The 23,003-nt window shown below is 44.2% G+C and overlaps 2 protein-coding genes across 2 annotated transcripts; both read left to right on the forward strand.

Annotated features, from left to right (window-relative positions):
• The first annotated feature begins 18 nt into the window (after positions 1-18).
• Positions 19-10,509, forward strand: sult2st3 (sulfotransferase family 2, cytosolic sulfotransferase 3). Its single transcript, XM_080767970.1, has 6 exons — positions 19-232; positions 2,636-2,844; positions 3,366-3,492; positions 5,949-6,043; positions 7,319-7,499; positions 8,688-10,509. The coding sequence occupies exons 1-6, from the start codon at positions 91-93 to the stop codon at positions 8,825-8,827; spliced, it is 894 nt and encodes a 297-aa protein (XP_080624096.1). The 5' UTR covers positions 19-90; the 3' UTR covers positions 8,828-10,509.
• An 854-nt stretch (positions 10,510-11,363) lies between these two features.
• On the forward strand, positions 11,364-21,039 carry LOC308318908 (uncharacterized protein). Its single transcript, XM_080768626.1, has 3 exons — positions 11,364-11,840; positions 17,831-17,939; positions 19,741-21,039. The coding sequence occupies exons 1-3, from the start codon at positions 11,473-11,475 to the stop codon at positions 20,380-20,382; spliced, it is 1,119 nt and encodes a 372-aa protein (XP_080624752.1). The 5' UTR covers positions 11,364-11,472; the 3' UTR covers positions 20,383-21,039.
• Positions 21,040-23,003: the final 1,964 nt, after the last annotated feature.

The following is a 23,003-nucleotide window of genomic DNA, read 5'->3' on the forward strand; positions in this document are numbered from 1 at the left end:
TGTAGTTGCAGTAGCCAGTAGTATTATTAGTATCTAGATCTATCATCTAGCCTAAACATCTCTGAGGCTGGTTGTTTGTTTCGAATCATAATGGACGCGTCTGAGGAGAAGTATTTCCTCCACCGTGGACTGCTGCTGCCCAGAGAGACGCACACCGCGGACAGTTTGACATTTGCGCACGACTTCGAGTTTCGGGACGATGACATTTTGGCCGTCACCTACCCGAAGTCAGGCAAGTTGGCCGGGTACTAGCAGCTGTCACTTTTTAATTGTCGACTCTCAAGTAATTGCGATTAACTATTTAATTGTGTTTCTGTTGTTAGAACGTTGGGAACATTATGATTTTACATTTCTGTTTGGCAACTTTGGCTTTCAGGCTTCATTAAAAAAAAGTTGCACAGGGCAGATACGACAAATAACATTACATAGCCTGCACATTTAATTATTTGATAGCCTATACTTTAAAAAAAATGCATACATGGCGAAAGTATCCCACTGTACAAGCTCTATAGTTTCTAGCTCAGCATTCTTCTTTCTTTCTTTCTTTCTTGCCATTTGATTCTTGGATCCCAAGAACCAATTCAGCTGGGAATTCAACATCCACATGGGGTTGATAATAGCATGTGGTGAAGTACTTAAGTTACTGTAGCCTACAAACATTCAGTCTTGCCTGAGAAAATATGCCAGAGAGAGTGACCACTACAGCTTGAAAGAGTATTAGTCTGACCGGACAGTTGTGCTCCGCTTGAACAACTGTCTATATCTTTCAAAGCACGGCAGAGCAGCATACCTGCCTCAACATGACACAAGAATGAGGAAATAGCTGAGAGAGAGAGAGAGAGAGAGAGAGAGAGAGAGACACTGTACACTCTATTTATTACTGTAATGTATTTCAAGTATGTAATACACTCCAGGGGGGCAGCCCTGCAGCCACAAGCCTGGAGGGGGGGGGGGGGGGGGGGGTCATTATTAAAGCATGTTACTTTAAATAATGTATTCATGAAAATTTATTGAAATAATTTCAGATTAGCAAAGATTGCCAAGAAGCACGTGCTTGTAGAGCAGCTATTTTCACTGTTTTTCTTCTGCAATCTAATCTAGCAATGGGGAAAGCACAGCCAGAGGCTATGGCTATATGGTTGTGAACCCATGTCATGGAAACATTTGGGAACCCCTGGGGTAAACAACACCTTGTGTCAGGGTTCCCACGGTTACGGAATTCCTGGATAAGCCACGATGAGATTAGAAAAGAAAAACTGTTTTCCGGAATTGGGGAGAATGTTTTAGGAAAGTGCATTTGTGTTAACCTGCAGGTGTGATTACAGACTAGGAGTAATTCCATCGGTTCATTATTTCGATTGGTGCATTCCCTGCCGTCTCCATCGGGACACATGAATTGTTTGGAACTTTTCCTACACACCACTAGGTTCCCATGCAGGTTCCCCAGAGTTAGTGTCGAAGTATTCTTGAGCAAGACTCTGAACCCCTAATAGAGCGCCGAAGTCCTGACGTCACTCGCTCGTCCCCTCGATTCCCCTGGTTCACGGAAGTCATTTCTCTATGGCGAATAACATGGGGTCATCTTAAAATCGTTTCATATAAGCGCTGTGGTCCAAAAATAAACAAGCTGTCTCTCACAGTCTCTGCGTCATTGTCAGGGAGGTGTCTCTGTATCGTTTGCGACAGTCCGTCACTCATATATGATACAGAAAATGTAACTAATTCAGTAACAAAATAGCGTTTTCTCTCAGTCAGTTGATTCTTCATATCCATATGAGTGAAGCGGCCTGGATGATTTGTTTATTTTTGAGTGGTGCAACCACTCCAAGGAACAGCAATGTCCGTGTTTGTTCACCTATGCCTGTGTTCACCTATATGTGTGTCTGTGTTGGTTAATGAGCACCAGTATATGGCTATGAGTACCAGTAGGGGGCGCTGTCGTGCCAGAAACGGAGAGAGGGATAGTGTTCAAACACAGTTTCACTTCACTTCGCCCTCTAGTACCGATATTGATGTCAGACTCTGGTGCTCTATTGCTCCTGATGTGCAGGTTGGTGCCTTGCATGGTTTCCCCCGCCATGATCGGTGCATGAATGGGTTAACAATGTACTGTATGTGTAACAGACGTGATCTTGCGTTGTGTTATATGAAGCACCATAGACCAGGATCTCAGCAGTGAGTAGATTTATTCTGCACAAAAGACAACGAGGCAATCACTGCTCTGCTCTCACTTGTATATACGTTTTCATTACATTTGTGCTGGAAATAAAGCACATACAGTGCGATACAGTACGATGAAAACACAGTATGTGTCTTAACAACTTTGGGTACATAAAATAATAAAATAATCTGCAGAGCAAAATAAACACAACCTACCGCTTTCAAAGCCATTATGAAATAGGATGTGCAGTAAGTTTCGTCATTTCCTTAAAGGCAACCCGCCTGAACTCTTAAAGTCACAGAACACTGGATCACAATACAATATAATGCCTGGGCAAGTGGAAGCACTATTAACCACGTTACATAATGTAAAGTGCTTTTAAATGCACCATTGGCTATTTAAATGCACCATTTTCCATTCACCATTGTTATGGCCCGGCCCTGGCTCACATGCTGTGTTTTGCGGTTACCACAGGTACCACCTGGATGCAGGAGGTCCTGCCGTTGGTGCTGAACGGGGGGGATCTGACTCCGGTCCAGACCATTCCCAACTGGGACAGAGTCCCGTGGCTGGAGGAGACCCGGCTAGCCGTAGTGGCCGAGCGCTTGCCGACGCCGCGCGCGCTGGTGTCCCACCTGCCCTATCGCCTCATGCCCAAGTCCTTGGGCAGCTCCAAAGCCAAGGTACGGCGCTGAAGGTGCTGAGAGGGGATCTCCATGCATGTGCGAACTCTCAAAAACTCTCCTATAGCGTATAGTGAGAATGTCTATGACGTCACTGCAGTTTCAAGAAAGAGAAAGAAACGAGAGTTGATGACGTCAATTAATTACCAGCTGCTGCCTTCTGTCCCATGGCTGAGAGGCAAAAAAGTGTGTGGTTGCCTAGAGAGGGGCAGTCGATAGTGTTTTATTGACAACACCAGCTAGCAACCCAATGCCAACGTGAGTAGCATTATGACTTGATCAATCAAAAGCACTATAAAAGACCAATACTGGCGTTAAGTGTAGTATTTATTACTTGCCGTTGATTTACGCCAATGGCATTATAATGTGGTTATTGTTGGATTTGCATATATTCAGTCATAGATGACTGATGTCATAGGTCTATTAGACCCAGCTGTCTTGTGACATGATATATTACTGAACCAAATTGTTGGATTAAACTGAAATAGCATTTGACAGATGTTGTGTGTTGTGTATCCTAGGTGATTTATGTCAGCAGGAATCCCAAGGACGTCATGGTGTCGTCCTACCACTTCCATAAGATGGCCAGTTTCCTGGACGACCCCGGAACCTTCCACGAGTTCATGGACAAGTTCCTGGAGGGGAAAGGTCAGAGGTCATCTCACACACCAAGTCTCATTTCAGACGGCTTGTACCGCGATCACAAGACGGCGATGTGATGCATTGCGATATTGTAGATCGGCTATTTTCAGTGAACAACGCCATCGTAATTATACATACGACAAAGTATAAATACATACTGAGGGCGGTACTAGGCCTACTTTGTTTTAACAATATGAAGTTTTCTTCATTTCCTGAAAAAAGTATATTTTATTTCCTGAAAAATGAACATTTTAGCTGGTTTTCAGAGTTATTCAAGAATGAACTCAAAACCTATACCTTTTCACATCACCTAGTCTGAACCTGAACCAAGCACAACATTACATTTCTCATTGTTTTCGTCTTAAATTGCCTATATTGTTTTGTGATTTGTATACTATGCATTGCACTACTTTTATTTATTTTTATTATCACGCCTTGTTTTTGGGTGGGTGACGTGACATGGTGTCCCTGGCTGTCCTCAGTGTCACTCATGTATAAATAAAACATATATTTGTCAAAAACCTTCTGAATATTGTGCAGGACATTATGCTCCATGTGAACATACTCAAGATTAAAACATTTCATTCCTCATTTCTTCAGAATTTTCAACCAAACACAGCAAAAATCATATGGTGCGACTGTCCCGGCCTTGTTTCTCAAAGTAGGAACTTAAATAAAACTAAGGAAAAAAATGCTAAAATTATTTTACAAATTCCATAAATATAACATAGATGTCTATTTGTGAGCCTAATCTTTTCAAAGTCCAAGCATAATGTTTTCAGTCATTTCTGATCAAAAAGATTTTGTCCCCCAAACCAAAATCATATTGTGTGACACCATTTTGGGACATTTCAACAGGCAATTGTTTGGACACCCATTGGGATAGAGAGGTACTTCTTAAGTAAGGCTGTTCAGCACTTGCATTACAATAGCATGACAGGTGTCTGTGGTGAATTATCATTTTAACCTTTTCATGAAATACGATCTTGTTGGAACGCTGACCAATGCGACTCTTCCAAGTGTCTGTGGGTGTGACACCTTTTTCATTAAAAAAGCTAAAGGTATTAGATTCTTTGGTCATAATTACATGTAAATCTATGTTGCATTGTTATAGCTAGCTAGTTGTTAGCATGCTAATGTGTAGCTAGTAGCCTCAATGTTATGTTAAGTGCAGAAAACGTAATATGGTGTGACACTTTATCATAATGGTGTGACTGTTTTCCTGTCACGCCATATGAGTTTTTTGTCACACCATATGGTACAAACTGTATTTTCCTACAGATATAACAATAAATAACAAAGTCCCATGCTTCTTTTGTCCATTTAAACATTTGTTTTAAACATTTTCACCTAAAATCTGCAACTATCCACAATAAATTGTGTTTAATTTCGTTTTATTCAGTCATTGCCATGTTATTCAATGTTAAAGCAATTTTCCTGTTGCTGTTTTTCCTGAGTAATTGTTAAATCAATCTGTAAAGTTCAGTACTCACTAATAAGTAGGTTAAAACACAGTTTGCTTTGAAAAATGAAGATATGATCATACGGTGTGACACTAAATCATTTGGTGTGACGGTCCAAATAGTGAAAAAAATCATACCTTTATTAATGATGAAACCATTAATGTTCATGGATTACATAGCAAATAGTCTAAGGAAGAGTCACAAATATTTGTGTAATTTTAGAGAAAGTTTTGTCACAATAAATACAAAATATATTGAAAGACCGATAACATGGGCCTCACATTGAGTGTTGATTACGGAAATAATATACAGATTTAATACATTTTCACAAAACTATAGTGGATTACAGGTTAGTTATGATAAAGGACTTTGATAAAGTGAGCAACTTAAGAAAGGTGTACTCCATTTTCATTTTATAAACAATTATTGTCATGTCACACCATATGACGATTTTAGGCACAAGTACAACAAAATGCTGAATAAACTCTGATTCCAATAAAATATCTAAAAACAAAATATGTTTCCATAAAGATGAGAGTGAGTAGAACAAAAGTAAATCATTTTTATTCCTGTTATTTAAAGGTTTTTAAAAAACACTTTTTTTGGGGTGTCACGTCACTGACCCTTTTATGTACAGCCCTTTTGTGATATTGGGCCATAAATCAAATTTGACTTGACCTTGCGTCGACACAGAGTGTTTTATTCGTCCCTTCACTAATAGAAGAGGTGAATGGGAAGCAAACACTCCAGGAGAAGCCTAAATCACACTTTATTGTCACATGTAAGAATCGAGTGAAACCCATTTCTTGTGCGAGCCGAGCTCTCGATATCGCAGTTAAGCTCACTCAGCAATTGTGTTGCTTGTAGATCTGCAATGTCTGCACCCTGTTTGCACCTAGAGTTCACGTGGTTAATCATTGTCTTAGTGCTTTTAGAGAATATTGAGAGGAGTTATTCTGTACACTGCATATGGCTCTGCTGACTGTGTTTTATGTGCAGTGCTGTTTGGAAAATGGACAGACCATGTGAAGAGCTGGAGACACACGGAGCTGGGAGACAGAATTCTCTACCTCACATATGAAGAAATGGTCCAGGTAATGGGGAAACTGTCTGTCTGTCTGTCTGTGCGTCCGTCCGTCCGTCAAATGCTGTAAATCATTGTTGATGTGTTCACTGTCCCGAGGTTTGTTTCCATATATCCTGTCTCTCTGGTTGCACCATAATAAAATGTAATGACGGTCCTTTATCATAATATGCATTCCATGCCCCAGACAGACTGAAAGATGGAGGGGGGTATAGGGTGTGCCTCCTGGTGGAGATTTTTTTCATTCATTCATTCATTCATTCATTCAAGTTTTATTTATTCTCGAAATTACACTGAGTAATCAAACTCATTTTCAGTGTCGTCGAGTAATACAATCACATAGAAAAACATCACATTTGTGCTCTCACTGGGCACGCCTTCTAGTACGAATGGATTGGATTGGACAAAACATACCACTTTATAAATAATTAATTTATTCCCCTGTGCACGTGGAGAAAAAAAAGCGACGTTTGGCTCCACTGTAGCACCCTTCCTTTTTAATGTTGATGAAATGCGCTTTTAGCCAATTTTCGTTCTAAATACGAACGGGGAGTGATTTGTGTCGTGTGGTGGAATGTTAGAATTGTCTTCTAATCAATCTAATCTTTTACATACTTGACTTTCTACATGCATCGTGAGTGTGCAACTGTGCATCCGTCTTATTTCCTGTATCTGTTCTTGACTGCGGACAAGTCTGTATCAGATTGGACCACCCACTTCCTGTTTCCATTGATCTAAGATTAAAATGTGCTCTGGTTTTGAGTCTCAGCGAGTCATGTGTACGGGCCACGGTAAAACGATTAAACGAAATATCTTGATTCATAATATTTTCCCATGTTCTATGACCCATTTAGGCCTGACGTCGAAATTAAAAAAAAATGGTTCTCAATATTTCATGGAAGGACCCCAAAAATTATCTGTATTTGGCCCGCCAACCCCCATCTGGCAAATATGTTGTTCCAGGGACCCCTCAGAAGCAAAAGAGCAAAACGTTCACTCTGAAAGAATATATATATTCAAAGATTTGCACCACATTTTCACGCATTTTCAAAAATAGCAGACCTACATATAGCACTCAGTGCCGCGCTATGAGCTTGGAGGTCTGCTATTTTTCAATAGTTAAAGTATAACATAATGCTTAAAACACCAAAAGGGGTTCCACGCCCAAAATGGGATAATATAACAATAACGAAGTGCGTGTGGCTGTGGCTGTGTGTGTGTGTGTGTGTGTGTGTGTGTGTGTGTGTGTGTGTGTGTGTGTGTCCGTCCGTCCGTCTGGTCCCAGGACCTGCGTGGATCCGTGCGGCGCGTGTCAGACTTCCTGGGCCGGGCTCTGGATGAAGAGGCCATGGAGAGGATAGCGGCACAGTGCTGCTTCGACAACATGAAGACCAACTGCATGTCCAACTACTCGCTGGTCCCTCAGGACATCATGGACAACAGCAAGTCGCCCTTCCTCAGGAAAGGTGACTGTGTATAACTCTACTAACTGCCGCACATGACACCACACACACATTCTGTCTTCAGGGAGAGTACAGTAGCCTACTAGTAATCATGCCTTCAGTGGTGGAAAGTACTGTATAACTAAGTACATTTTAAGTACTCTACTGAAGGGATAGTTCACCCTATGGATTATTCACCCCGTTGAGACTTGGATTCATGGGTATTATTTTAGTTTTTGTTGCATTCCAAAGCCAATTGTGTTTGTGCGTGCGTGATCTTGCTATCGTATTTCCACATTATGTCCGGGGGAACATATACTGTAAAAAGACTGGTGTACAGTCAGGAAAAGACCCCCAAGTGAGTGAATGTTGAGGCCAGAAGACCGCACCAATGCAACTACCGGTAGTCACAAGTTCACAACTGACTCCTTGCAACCAAACAGTTTTAAGGTCAACTGTACCAATGCAACTCCTATTACTTCATTATTTGGGATGGTGACACGCGCCACCTAGTGTTAAGACAAAGACGCCGCAGGGAGCAGCAAAATGTAAACACAAATACCAGTAACCACACAGTACTGTGTGTGTGTGTGTGTGTGTGTGTGTGTGTGTGTGTGTGTGTGTGTGTGTGTGTGTGTGTGTGTGTGTGTGTGTGTGTGTGTGTGTGTGTGTGTGTGTGTGTGTGTGTGTGTGTGTGTGTGTGTGTGTGTGTGTGTGTGTGTGTGTGTGTGTGTGTGTGTGTGTGTGTGTGTGTGTGTGTGTTCTACTCTATGGCTCTGAGTCATGGACACTTTCAAAGAAATTAGATAAACGGTTGGATGGCACTTACACCCGCCTTATAATGACTGCGCAAAATCTGTCTTGGAAGAGCCACCCATCGACTAATCTAATATACGGCAACCTTCCCCGTGTTTCTTCACTAGTCCGATCCAGAAGAACACAGTTTGCCGGCCACTGCTACAGAGCTGACAATGAGGTTATATCTTCCAATTCTTCTCTGGAGCCCTGCCTCAAAGCAGACCAGAGGTGGAAAACTGTCGTTCCCTGATGCCATCGCTATACTATAGGGACACATGCATCAGTAAGCAGGAGTGGGGATGGCAATGAAGGACCAGAAAGTCTGGCGTGGCATTGTGAAATCCATGATCTCGACTTTGGTCGAAAAATGATGATGATGATGTATGTGTGTGTGTGTGTGTGTGTGTGCTCCAGGTGTTACCGGAGACTGGAGGAATCATTTCAGCGCGGAGCAGGAGGCTCAGTTCTCAGCCGTCATCAGCAGAGAGATGGAGGCAGAGGAGCTCTCCTCCTCGCTGTGGGGCCCGGAACCCTCCCCACCTGCACACCAATGACGACTCGACAAAACGACGTCCACATTAATGGACGGTTCCTCTCACCGTTTCATATAGTAGAGTTAACGCGGAATCTAATGAATCACATGAACTCTAGCATACCGGTACCTATTCCGGAGAGAACAATTCGCTTTTTTTCAGTGAAGAGATTTGATATACTGAGCTAAATGATAGTTAGGAACCAAATGGACCCGCAACTGACCCCCCCCCTTCCGGCGTCCCTGGCAGCTCTGCCACCACTGCATTAGTAGTAGATTGGATGGAGTACTGACACTTATGAATGTAAGACTGTATTTTATTCCAAATATTTTATGCATTTCAATTCTCTAACGTAATCCTGGGCGCTACACTTCCTCTGCCAACCTGGGGGGGACAGCGGGCTGAACTCATGCTTCCTTCTTCTATGCATGAGGAGTCCAAGCTGCTTCTTTGACAGGGGAGAGTTTCCCCGGCCGGACGTAGCGTGGTAGGTTTTAGCTCCCCCCCCCCCCCCCCCCCCCACCCCTAATGAAAGTGTAGTGAAGTACTGTACACGTGCATTAGAATGGAATTGAAATCATTATAACTGGCTAACGCCATGATATATTGAATATCTTGTCTGTGTCAGGCAGAAATCTGTCCAAAACCATTGGGCTTTTCCACCATTGGCTTTTCTGCTGATACAACTCATACGCTGTGTTCTCTCGAATCTGCCGAACATCAGATAACCGCATACAGTAGTCTCACCATGGCTGGAAACGTTATCGTACCGATCCATTAATCGCGACAGATGTTGGACAATCAAAATGACACCATTCTACGAATAAACCTACCATTTCACTCCATTATGGGAAAAACAAGAATCATATTCATAACTGCCAGGTGCAACAAGGTCTTGTAGCGCCCGTTTCCGTTCGTTTCCGACGTTATTTTGTTGGTTCACCACTATGTGTTATGGTTGTCCTCTAGCTCCAGTTAGCTCATAACATTAGCTTCTGTTGCCACTCGCTCTACGTTGCAGCCTTTAGACTATACCATTGGCTTAGGCAGCCAATCATTGTCTTTACGGTCGTCAGTAGTGGTAGGCTCAAATGTAGTCCAGTCCTTTTTCAAGCACCTGGCAAAAATAACCTGTGTTCCAATAGATCCTATAGTTATTCCAGTATTTATTTACAAGCTAATACTTAAAGTTAAATATTTATGAAAACCCACAGACACACTTTCACAAAATGTATCAAAAGTAGTGGAAAAAAGTGGTGCTTGTACAGTAGGCCTACATGGGCCATTTTCGCTACTTTTCCATGACACTCTTGTACAACGAAGTATAGGGCATTATTTTAAGAAAAAACGAAAATGTTGAAATATGGAGATAGCTAGGCTACATGGTTTCTTTCCAATAGAGTAAAAAAACAAACATTTCTCTATTATCTGGAACCTCATATGTTTTGTGTATTATGGTTATTTTATACAAGGTATTTCAGGTGTGACTTTTGTACTTTGAATGGACTCGTCTTACAGTTACAACTTCCAAGTTATGTATAGCAAAGTCAATCAGTGTGATGGATTAGAAAGGTGTGTCCAGAGCTTTTGCAGCTTTGCAACCAGCAGATGACAGCTATGTTTTATTTTGTGGATTTGATTTATATCCAATTGAGTGCATTACTCAATAAAAATGAAATGAAATAAATGATTGTTTTGCACAACCCTGTACCTTTTTAAATCCAGTCTAAAATAGTAACGTTGTGTTCTCTCCTGCCTTTTATTGTGGTAGAAGATAGGCTATCTTGTTTTTTTTCTTAATTTGGTTATGCTTTTAATCCCTTTTAAAGGGATATGTCACTTTCAACATGTTTGGTGTCATCGGGGTTTGTATAACCCATTGTGACTTCAACCTCCATTTTAACCATGATGGACTCATCGAAAACACTTTTTTTTCCAATTACGTTTTTCCACAAAATTACTAAAGAATTGATGATTAAAAAAAATACAGAAAAAAAATATTTAAAATTCCTTATGATTTATGTAAATTGAATATAGCCTTTGTGTATGGAATGTGCGTTCCAATTAAAGTCACCTAGCTTGTAGATCTGCTATTCTTGGAGCGCGACACTGCATCAATTAGATGTCACCTTCCTCCCTTTCTGGTAGGAGAGCAGTGGTTATCAAAGTGGGTTCTGGGGACTTGCTTTGAGGGGTTTCCAGAGGCCCACTACTGACTTGCTTCAGAACCAGACGTGACATTGAGGGCAGACGAACGACCCCAAGAGTCCACCTCGAGGAAGTGTAGTGTGTGTGTGTGTGGGGGAGGGAGGAACAAGTAGAATAAAATGTTAAATGGTGCATGTATTTAGTGCTTTTTTTTAAATCCAAAACGCTTTACATAGATCAAGATCATGCATCACACACACACACACACACACACACACACACACATGGAAGCAATGGCTCTTGTCCACAATTGGTTCGTGTCTGGCCACGCGAGAACCAATCAGAGCAGCGCAGCCTGCTACGTAACACTTATGCGCCGGTGCTCGGCTCCCTACTATGAAACGTGTAAACAAAACATTTAACAGTAAGTCAGTACTGTTGTAACACTAGTAGTAGTAGTAAGTCTGCTCGTTGAAAGCTTTTTTACAGTCTATGGTTGAAAGACGCGGAGAAGAATAATGGACCCGTTGGACCAACACATCATCATGGATGTGAATGATTATTGTCGTTTCTGCAGTGAGCCTGTAAGAATCGCTGGACAACTTCACCACTCTAAAAACATCTTCGAGAAAAAAGGCAGGGACAAAACTATTTTCGAGCGACTTCAGGGTTTAGACTTGACGTTAACGAAACGTCGGGACATGTCATTTCGCGCCTGCTGTAAGTGTGACTCAAAGGTAAACCGGTTGGTAAGCGCATTGCCGGATTTCAGAAGGTGGGAACGGGCTGAAAGAGTGTCCGTTTCGTCGGATCCAGCGTTGTCATCGGGGCCCCCCTCGCCATCACCAACACCATCCATCTATGATTCATCTTATGCAGATAAAAGGTCCCGAGTCGGGCACTGTCTAGTGAGCTAATCTAGTGAGCTAATTTAAGACTTGCGGTGGACGATCTCTTCAAAATAAGAGTACCCTCTAGAGCGTTGAAAAAAAGTTTAATTTGCACATTAGAACTACAAATTAAGCATTTAAATGATGCTATAAGACACACATTATGTTTCTGTGTAAAAACAAGTAATTAAATAATAATAATAATAATAATAAAGTTATCTAAATGGATAAATGCTATTCACTGGAGTGCATGGACTTTATAAAGTGGACACACAAAAAAATGTACCGTTTCCGGACCCAGACTGGACACTGGACAAAAGACGGCTCCGCGAGGCAACTATCTGGACATACCCACGCGTCCGGGGAGATGTCCTCTACCACCCCACAGTCTCCGCTAAGCGGGAGAGGTGTAAAATTCACAGCAGCAGAGCTTCTACTGGGGTCAATGCAAAAAAAATTACCGTTTCCGGACCCAGACTGGACACTGGACAAAAGACGGCTCCGCGAGGCAACTATCTGGACATACCCACGCGTTCGGGGAGATGTCCTCTACCACACCCCACTCTCCGCTAAGCGGGAGAGGTGTAAAATTCAGAGCAGCAGACCTTCTATTGGGGTCAACACTCAAAAAAGTGCCGTTTCCAGACCCAGAATGGACACTGGACAAAGAGGCCTCCGCGAGGCAACTATCTGGACATACCCACGCGTCCGGGGAGATGTCCTCTACCACACCCCACTCTCCGCTAAGCGGGAGAGGTGTAAAATTCACAGCAGCAGACCTTCTATTGGGGTCAACACTCAAAAAAGTGCCGTTTCCAGACCCAGAATGGACACTGGACAAAAGACGGCTCCGCGAGGCAACTATCTGGACATACCCACGCGTTCGGGGAGATGTCCTCTACCACACCCCACTCTCCGCTAAGCGGGAGAGGTGTAAAATTCAGAGCAGCAGACCTTCTATTGGGGTCAACACTCAAAAAAGTGCCGTTTCCAGACCCAGAATGGACACTGGACAAAGAGGCCTCCGCGAGGCAACTATCTGGACATACCCACGCGTCCGGGGAGATGTCCTCTACCACACCCCACTCTCCGCTAAGCGGGAGAGGTGTAAAATTCACAGCAGCAGACCTTCTATTGGGGTCAACACTCAAAAAAGTGCCGTTTCCAGACCCAGAATGGACACTGGACAAAGAGGCCTCCGCGAGGCAACTATCTGGACATACCCACGCGTCCGGGGAGATGTCCTCTACCACACCCCACTCTCCGCTAAGCGGGAGAGGTGTAAAATTCAGAGCAGCAGACCTTCTATTGGGGTCAACACTCAAAAAAGTGCCGTTTCCAGACCCAGAATGGACACTGGACAAAGAGGCCTCCGCGAGGCAACTATCTGGACATACCCACGCGTCCGGGGAGATGTCCTCTACCACACCCCACTCTCCGCTAAGCGGGAGAGGTGTAAAATTCACAGCAGCAGACCTTCTATTGGGGTCAACACTCAAAAAAGTGCCGTTTCCAGACCCAGAATGGACACTGGACAAAGAGGCCTCCGCGAGGCAACTATCTGGACATACCCACGCGTCCGGGGAGATGTCCTCTACCACACCCCACTCTCCGCTAAGCGGGAGAGGTGTAAAATTCAGAGCAGCAGACCTTCTATTGGGGTCAACACTCAAAAAAGTGCCGTTTCCAGACCCAGAATGGACACTGGACAAAGAGGCCTCCGCGAGGCAACTATCTGGACATACCCACGCGTCCGGGGAGATGTCCTCTACCACACCCCACTCTCCGCTAAGCGGGAGAGGTGTAAAATTCACAGCAGCAGACCTTCTATTGGGGTCAACACTCAAAAAAGTGCCGTTTCCAGACCCAGAATGGACACTGGACAAAGAGGCCTCCGCGAGGCAACTATCTGGACATACCCACGCGTCCGGGGAGATGTCCTCTACCACCCCACAGTCTCCGCTAAGCGGGAGAGGTGTAAAATTCACAGCAGCAGAGCTTCTACTGGGGTCAATGCAAAAAAATGTACCGTTTCCGGACCCAGACTGGACACTGGACAAAAGACGGCTCCGCGAGGCAACTATCTGGACATACCCACGCGTCCGGGGAGATGTCCTCTACCACCCCACAGTCTCCGCTAAGCGGGAGAGGTGTAAAATTCACAGCAGCAGAGCTTCTACTGGGGTCAATGCAAAAAAAATTACCGTTTCCGGACCCAGACTGGACACTGGACAAAAGACGGCTCCGCGAGGCAACTATCTGGACATACCCACGCGTTCGGGGAGATGTCCTCTACCACACCCCACTCTCCGCTAAGCGGGAGAGGTGTAAAATTCAGAGCAGCAGACCTTCTATTGGGGTCAACACTCAAAAAAGTGCCGTTTCCAGACCCAGAATGGACACTGGACAAAGAGGCCTCCGCGAGGCAACTATCTGGACATACCCACGCGTCCGGGGAGATGTCCTCTACCACACCCCACTCTCCGCTAAGCGGGAGAGGTGTAAAATTCACAGCAGCAGAGCTTCTACTGGGGTCAATGCAAAAAAATGTACCGTTTACCGTTTTTATATACTGAAAAGAATAGCAGTGTTCATGTGCAGGAAGACAGCACTAGTGTAGATGAATCACATTTAAATCAAACCAGCAGTGTTCATGTGCAGCCGATAAAGCCTGAAAAGAATAGCAGTGTTCATGTGCAGGAAGACAGCACTAGTGTAGATGAATCACATTTAAATCAAACCAGCAGTGTTCATGTGCCTATAAAGCCAGTTGTTGTGCACCACGCATTTCATGAGAGCACTGTACATAATCAGTCTGTACAGACTCTGAGTCTAGATGCTGTAGAAATAGATCACTCGTATAGCACTGTACATAATCAGTCTGTACAGACTCTGAGTCTAGATGATGGTACTGTTCAGAGTGTCATGGGACTATCTAGTGCTACATTAGGACCCTTCAAACACAGTGCCATTGAACCTACTACCTTTACTTTGAAGTCTTCAGAATGGGACACTGTATAGTAAGTTCATTTAATTCATCAACTCCTGTTGCATTCATGATCTCTGAAGAACATACTCAATCGGCTATAGAGGAACTACTCACACAATTGAGATGCAAAGAGAAGGAGATATTTGGTACAAACACAACACCGATTCAGATTAATAGTGACAGGTCCATAGTGCTTTTAAAAGCCAGTATGCGTATCTTCAATCAAGATAGCATGAGTATGTACTTGTTACGCTGCTGGAGAATAGTGGTAGGAAAGGCAGATAACAAAGATTTAGATTTCTGTACCATAAGGGCATGTAAAAGTCATTTGATGAAACAGGCAAGTCACATTTGCAAACAACAATACATACACAGAGATAAGAGGTATAATTTGGCTATGTACATCTTCAGCACTTTAGTTAATGCCAAAACACTACAACAAACAAGTACAATAGTACAAGCTGCTTGTATTGTACTTGGTAGTAAAAGGAACTCTAGCGTGGTGCAAGCCAGTCTTGACACCATCATGTCTGAGACACAGAAACTAGCGCCACAGAAAGAAAATGTTGATACAAAGCATGATTGACAAGACAGTCCATATGACACTGTGATTGATCATGACTTCTTTGGTGATTTTGAGGATGTCAGTGAAAGTACATCTCCCTTCAAAAAATTTTTTGACCCCATTAGAAGCTCTGCTGCTGTGAATTTTACACCTCTCCCGCTTAGCGGAGACTGTGGGGTGGTAGAGGACATCTCCCCGGACGCGTGGGTATGTCCAGATAGTTGCCTCGCGGAGGCCTCTTTGTCCAGTGTCCATTCTGGGTCTGGAAACGGCACTTTTTTGAGTGTTGACCCCAATAGAAGGTCTGCTGCTGTGAATTTTACACCTCTCCCGCTTAGCGGAGAGTGGGGTGTGGTAGAGGACATCTCCCCGGATGCGTGGGTATGTCCAGATAGTTGCCTCGCGGAGGCCTCTTTGTCCAGTGTCCATTCTGGGTCTGGAAACGGCACTTTTTTGAGTGTTGACCCCAATAGAAGGTCTGCTGCTCTGAATTTTACACCTCTCCCGCTTAGCGGAGAGTGGGGTGTGGTAGAGGACATCTCCCCGGACGCGTGGGTATGTCCAGATAGTTGCCTCGCGGAGGCCTCTTTGTCCAGTGTCCATTCTGGGTCTGGAAACGGCACTTTTTTGAGTGTTGACCCCAATAGAAGGTCTGCTGCTGTGAATTTTACACCTCTCCCGCTTAGCGGAGAGTGGGGTGTGGTAGAGGACATCTCCCCGGACGCGTGGGTATGTCCAGATAGTTGCCTCGCGGAGGCCTCTTTGTCCAGTGTCCATTCTGGGTCTGGAAACGGCACTTTTTTGAGTGTTGACCCCAATAGAAGGTCTGCTGCTCTGAATTTTACACCTCTCCCGCTTAGCGGAGAGTGGGGTGTGGTAGAGGACATCTCCCCGAACGCGTGGGTATGTCCAGATAGTTGCCTCGCGGAGCCGTCTTTTGTCCAGTGTCCAGTCTGGGTCCGGAAACGGTATTTTTTTTTGCATTGACCCCATTAGAAGCTCTGCTGCTGTGAATTTTACACCTCTCCCGCTTAGCGGAGACTGTGGGGTGGTAGAGGACATCTCCCCGGACGCGTGGGTATGTCCAGATAGTTGCCTCGCGGAGGCCTCTTTGTCCAGTGTCCAGTCTGGGTCCGGAAACGGTATTTTTTTTTGCATTGACCCCAGTAGAAGCTCTGCTGCTGTGAATTTTACACCTCTCCCGCTTAGCGGAGAGTGGGGTGTGGTAGAGGACATCTCCCCGGACGCGTGGGTATGTCCAGATAGTTGCCTCGCGGAGCCGTCTTTTGTCCAGTGTCCAGTCTGGGTCCGGAAACGGTATTTTTTTTTTGCATTGACCCCAGTAGAAGCTCTGCTGCTGTGAATTTTACACCTCTCCCGCTTAGTGGAGAGTGGGGTGTGGTAGAGGACATCTCCCCGGACGCGTGGGTATGTCCAGATAGTTGCCTCGCGGAGGCCTCTTTGTCCAGTGTCCATTCTGGGTCTGGAAACGGCACTTTTTTGAGTGTTGACCCCAATAGAAGGTCTGCTGCTCTGAATTTTACACCTCTCCCGCTTAGCGGAGAGTGGGGTGTGGTAGAGGACATCTCCCCGGACGCGTGGGTATGTCCAGATAGTTGCCTCGCGGAGCCGTCTTTTGTCCAGTGTCCAGTCTGGGTCCGGAAACGGTATTTTTTTTTGCATTGACCCCAGTAGAAGCTCTGCTGCTGTGAATGTTACACCTCTCCCGCTTAGTGGAGAGTGGGGTGTGGTAGAGGACATCTCCCCGGACGCGTGGGTATGTCCAGATAGTTGCCTCGCGGAGGCCTCTTTGTCCAGTGTCCATTCTGGGTCTGGAAACGGCACTTTTTTGAGTGTTGACCCCAATAGAAGGTCTGCTGCTCTGAATTTTACACCTCTCCCGCTTAGCGGAGACTGTGGGGTGGTAGAGGACATCTCCCCGGACGTGTGGGTATGTCCAGATAGTTGCCTCGCGGAGGCCTCTTTGTCCAGTGTCCATTCTGGGTCCGGAAACGGTACATTTTTTTGCATTGACCCCAGTAGAAGCTCTGCTGCTGTGAATTTTACACCTCTCCCGCTTAGCGGAGACTGTGGGGTGGTAGAGGACATCTTCCCGAACGCGTGGGTATGTCCAGATAGTTGCCTCGCGGAGCCGTCTTTTGTCCAGTGTCCACTTTATAAAGTCCATGCACTCCAGTGAATAGCATTTATCCATTTAGATAACTTTTTTATGTTATTTAATTACTTATTTTTACACAGAAACATAATGTGTGTCTTTACAATAACTGTAATGTAATAATAATACTAATAATGTAGTGTAATAATTATTTAAATAACGAATTAAATATCCTTATTTTATTCTGAAGGCAACCGGATGTCTTAAATTAGCTAGCTCTCAGACAGGAAGTTCTAAATTAGCTCATAAGACGGAGCCCCCGAGTCGTGACACCAACCAAAACGTCCGGGAGGACATTGAAAAAACTTCGCCCAACTAGTCCTGATCGCCATGCCTCTCCAACCGCAGAGCGAAGTATTACTGAGGTAAGAAAGATTGTTCTTTGTTTGTTAAAGTGTGATGCTTATCCTTGGCGTTACATTTACTTGGACTTTACATTTTTGTATTGACTTGTGCTTTTAAAACGTACCCATTCTACATACTGTGGAACTGAAATTTAAAAAGAAATCAATCAAACATAGCAACAACTACTCTTATTTGGAAAGACTTGCACTGTGTAGTTACATGTTTTTTTGGCCTCACTCAAACAAAGACAATCATTTTAGTACACTACAGTACAGTGGCCATCCCATCCCCCCACACAGGTTGGCTTGTGTTGTCCAACGTCGGCTGATTCGGTCTGGCTTATTAGCCAGGCTACTTGTCTTGTGCCATAACGTCTTTTATCTTGTACAGAGCCCCGCAAGCAGAACCCGAATGTAGTAAAGTTTCTGACACTTTTATGACTTTACCCATTGGGTCCTGCTCCACGCTGGGCTGCCGCCAGTTACGCACACACAAATACAATGTAAACACGCCATGAGACGGACTTCTGCGCGCTTTTACCATGTTTATTCATGTATTGACTTACGAATGTGCGAACTATAAGTACCTTACATACCATACCGACACATCTCCTGTGTCGCGGAAGCCGTTAAGTATTTTTAATCCATGATTGATTAAAAATGTCGCTTCTTCCTACCTTGTTTATTGACACCTCATTGTACCGCCTATCTGGCTAGCTAGTGGTGCTACAGCTATGACGGAGCAGATCAGAGGCAGGGACATAGCCCGCAAAGCCAACCGCACATCGGGAGGCGGTACAATAAACGGTAAATAAACAAGAAGAAATCAAAGCGACATTTTTAATCAAACATGGATTAAAAATACTTAACGGCTTCCGCGACACAGGAGATTTTATCAGAGGTATGTAAGGTACTTATAGTTCGCACATTCATAAACAAACACAATAAAAAGCGCGGTAATAGCGCGCCGATCGAAGAAAGGTTGAGTTTGTGTATATCCGCGTTCCAACAATCGCATTGGAAAATCTTAGCATGACCAGGGACCCTACCTAAAGCGCCCATCAAATTTCATAAAAGCTTTATGTAGGGTTCCGAGAGGGGCTAAGAGGCTAGTTGCTATGCTACACAATCTTCATGCTTGTGCTTTCATTGTTACATCCTGTGACTACTAAAGAGTGGCCATGTTGTTTGTCTTCCTTCAGACAATACAGAAGCATAGATATTAACCAGAATATAAATGACTTTGCAATAGTTGCCACCTACTTTCTTATTAAAAATCCTACCTGTGTGAAGTGAGAGGCGCTAATATATTAAAGTCTATCTCATGTTGATTAGGTGATGTAAAACAAACGGAGCAAACACAATTTACACAAACATTAAACGCCATTAACACTGAAGAGATAAATGACACATTATGATGTAAATGTTCCCTTCATTGTCCATGCGTTTACTAAACAAACTTTGAACTAAAGACAAACATTAAACCTGTCTATAGGAGGGGCCAGCGCCACTCAAAAACACTAAACGGTAAATTGAGCAAATAATACAGATGGAAGGGGTGGTACTGGGGTGTTCAGAGATGAGGGGGGTTGGGAAGGGAAGCCCATCACACACCGTCTGCGACCGTGGGCGGCGCGGCGGACGGAGCCGGTGCGCGATAGCTTCATTGAAAATGTGTCCGCCGCGCGGCGGACGCAGCCGCTGTGGTGGGCTTGACTTGGACAGCTTTACTCAAAATTTTAGATAGAATCAAGATGGTGGAATTTCTGAAACCGGGATGATGTTTAATGGAATGTTCCTCTTTTTTTTTTTCCTTCCCCAGGTGGTCACGAAGTTCTCCTCAAAAACTGTTACCAAGGTCAGTCAACCAGAAGAGGCTGGGATCGTGACCAACGTCGCCAATCGAACATGGAAGACGGCTGCGAAGCAAATCCTCAAGCACGAGGAGCTAGCGGAAGAGGTCAAGGGACAGATTCTACATTTAGTCGACGTCGAATGCAAAGCCCTCTGTAAGCACGACAACGGCTGCATGCTGTTGAAGACGGCAGCAGAGCATCTCGAGGCCTTTTCTTTTGAACGCTTGGAGTCAGATCTCAGACGTCTGTCGCCATTCTTGCTGTCCATTCTTTCCACCGTCGCCAACGGTTCCCGGCCTGTTGCGTGCGCTGCAGCCGCCATAGCGCTGAGAGGAAGAGAGAACCGCATGTCGGCTTTCGCTTATCACATAAACGGCATACTACAGCACGGGGGGGCTAAGAAGGCCGTCTTTGAGAGCCTGAGCAAAATGGCCATCACAACCAGTTTCAATTGTGCTACATGGAAGCGGAAGGAGTTGGCGAACACGCGCGGAGAAACCGGAGATGCTGTCCAAGCCCTAAAGCTGCACCTTGACGAGCACCAGAAGGAGCACGGAACGGACGTGGAAATGAGTTTAATGACTCAGTGTAACTTTGAGGATAAATAAATAACTTGAATGAATTGGAGTTCTGTCCATGTTATCAGGTTTTGTAATTGTAAATAACCTGAAAATACCAAGAAATATGAAGGCATACGTTTTAACGTTTTATACAGCATGTTTGTATGTCTTTAAAATCATGTTTTGATTAATTGAAAATGGAAGACCCTTATGTAAAGCCGTTTTTGTATTGACCTGTACATTCCCTGAACTGTGCCCCATTCTGCATACTGTTGTTAATACAAATTTTCAATCAAACGCCTCCTCCAGCATGACAATGCCCCCACCTGCTGGGCAAGAGAGGTCACTGAATGGTTGAAGAGCAAAAAATGTGAGATTGCCAAGGCCTAATAAATCGATAATATCAGAACCAAATTGAGTATTTCTTTGAAAACCAAAGTATGCGTTTGTTTCAGACACATTTTGTGTGGCCGTGACTTTGCTGTTGTAGCATTGGAGGGAGGCCACTTGGAGACTGTTCTCTCCCAGCCTGGAAAGTGGACATGCACTGTGTGAAAAGCCAGTGCCTGGCGTTAGATCCAGAAAGTTATAGGGCATAGCAGTGGTAGCCATTTTCCGGTTCCATCGTTCCAGACCCCATTCATTTCCCCCCCCATAGAGATTTACACAAATGTTTATATGAATTATTTTAAGCCTAGACTCAAATCAAGCCACCCAAGATCCATAAAACATTTAATTCTGTGATTTATTTTTGAAATTTTAGTATTTATTAAATATATCCTATAGACTGTCTCAGTATAGGCTACATGGACCTGTGTTTGTGTGCTTGCCTCATACTTGCCCTGATGAAGACTCCTTTGTGAGTCGAAACATGTTGGCGTTTTAACTTTCTTAATAAAGTATACCTTGATTGTATATCCAAATTATCCACCCTCTACTCATTTGTATACCTTTGAGTGCTCGGATCGCCGCCTCCTTCATCATCTTGCATAATATCAGTTCCCCTTCACAGGATTGAATACATCCCAAAAAACTCCCGGACCAAGTAATACAATTTATTTTCAATGTCTGTCTGACTTATTTATTATTATTATTATAGAGTTTTGCACAACAATCAATCAACTTCTGACATACAGTACATACATGTTCTCTGTTAGTTGGTGTCCCACACATTGTTGCACATGGATAAATAAATCAAATGCAATGAATGTCAAATGTGTTGAACTTAAACCTATAACCCCATTATTGAACATGATGATTGTGACTTCATCCCAGAGAAGTGGTTTTGTAACTTGTTGTGTGTACAAGACACACTGAAGGGCAGGTCATATCATGCATACAATAGCCTCTATGGCAGTGGTTCCCCAACGTTTTCATGTCAAGGACCCCCACATTGACAATAATTAGCCCGCGGACCCCCATTCAAAAATATATGCCAGTGCTCTAAGCAGAGATTCTGAATTTCAAGGACCTCCAGTTTGACATTCGTCTATACGGACCCCCATTTAATGGCATTTCTATATCTGAGACCCCCATTTATATTGTAAAATCAATGTTCATTTTAACTCTGAAAGTGTACAAAATGGAACCCATTTGGTTCCAATTTGTACACTCAGAGTTACAGACCCATAACGGTCCATTTGGTTCCAAACTATCATTTACCTGGGGACCCCCTGGAACTCCCTCAAGGACCCCTGGGGGTCCCCGGACCCCCACTTTGGGAACCAAAACCAAATCAATGCCATTTAGCTGTTGGTGTGCATGGAAAACTCTTCAGGGCCAGGGGTGGGTGGTTCTGGATCAAAAATAAATAAAAAGCATGGTCATTTATTTTGCATTGTGTTTAATTTTCATTAAAAACAAATTATTATTATTTTTTGGTAATTTAACTTAGCCAAAAATGAATTACTAATTGCAAGGTGGACATATCTAACAAACGTCCGACAGACAGACAGACAGACAGACAGACAGACAGACAGGCAGGCAGACAGGGTCCTCTCTTTGATTGGATGAAATTGGTATCCCTATTTTCTGTTCACGGAAGTTCCCTAGAGAGATGTGGAGGCCTGTTACTGAACAAACACTCTAGCAATGGTTACTGTCAGAATATAGAGCTATTTAGGCCTATACGCCTACACCTCTTTAAGTGGCAGTCTATGGGATCACGCACGCACGCCCGCACATGCACACACACACACACACACACACACACACACACACACACACACATTTCATTGATGCTTCTTACCTAGAACGTGAACTTCTGTGCTGCTCACCACTGGCGCTAGGCGCGTCGTGGTGTCTTCGCCCAGCTTACAGGTGTATGAACCCCCGTCAGTCAGCTCGGCTGTGGGGACTACCAGCACAGAAGACGACTCGTCCGTTATGACCATCCGGCCTTCATGCATGGCCTCCCATCGCTCCCACGCTTCACCACATAGGCCTTCTTCAAGTTCTTCTTCCGCCCTCTCCTGGTACTTCGGCATCAGCTGGTCGTACGTCTCCCGATCATACGCGGCCCACATGGGGGAGTGTTGCACGGGAACACCGTCCTTCAGCCAGGTTAAGATCCCCGTCTGTTCATGAGCTAGAGCAAACACTGTCAAATTAGATTAGGATGTGTGACAGAAATGTATTCCCTGTCCTGGTATGAGTATTGAAATAAAATT

The sequence above is a fragment of the Protomyctophum bolini genome (genome assembly GCF_963924005.1).
Source record: "Protomyctophum bolini genome assembly, chromosome: 7".
Lineage (NCBI taxonomy): Eukaryota > Metazoa > Chordata > Actinopteri > Myctophiformes > Myctophidae > Protomyctophum > Protomyctophum bolini.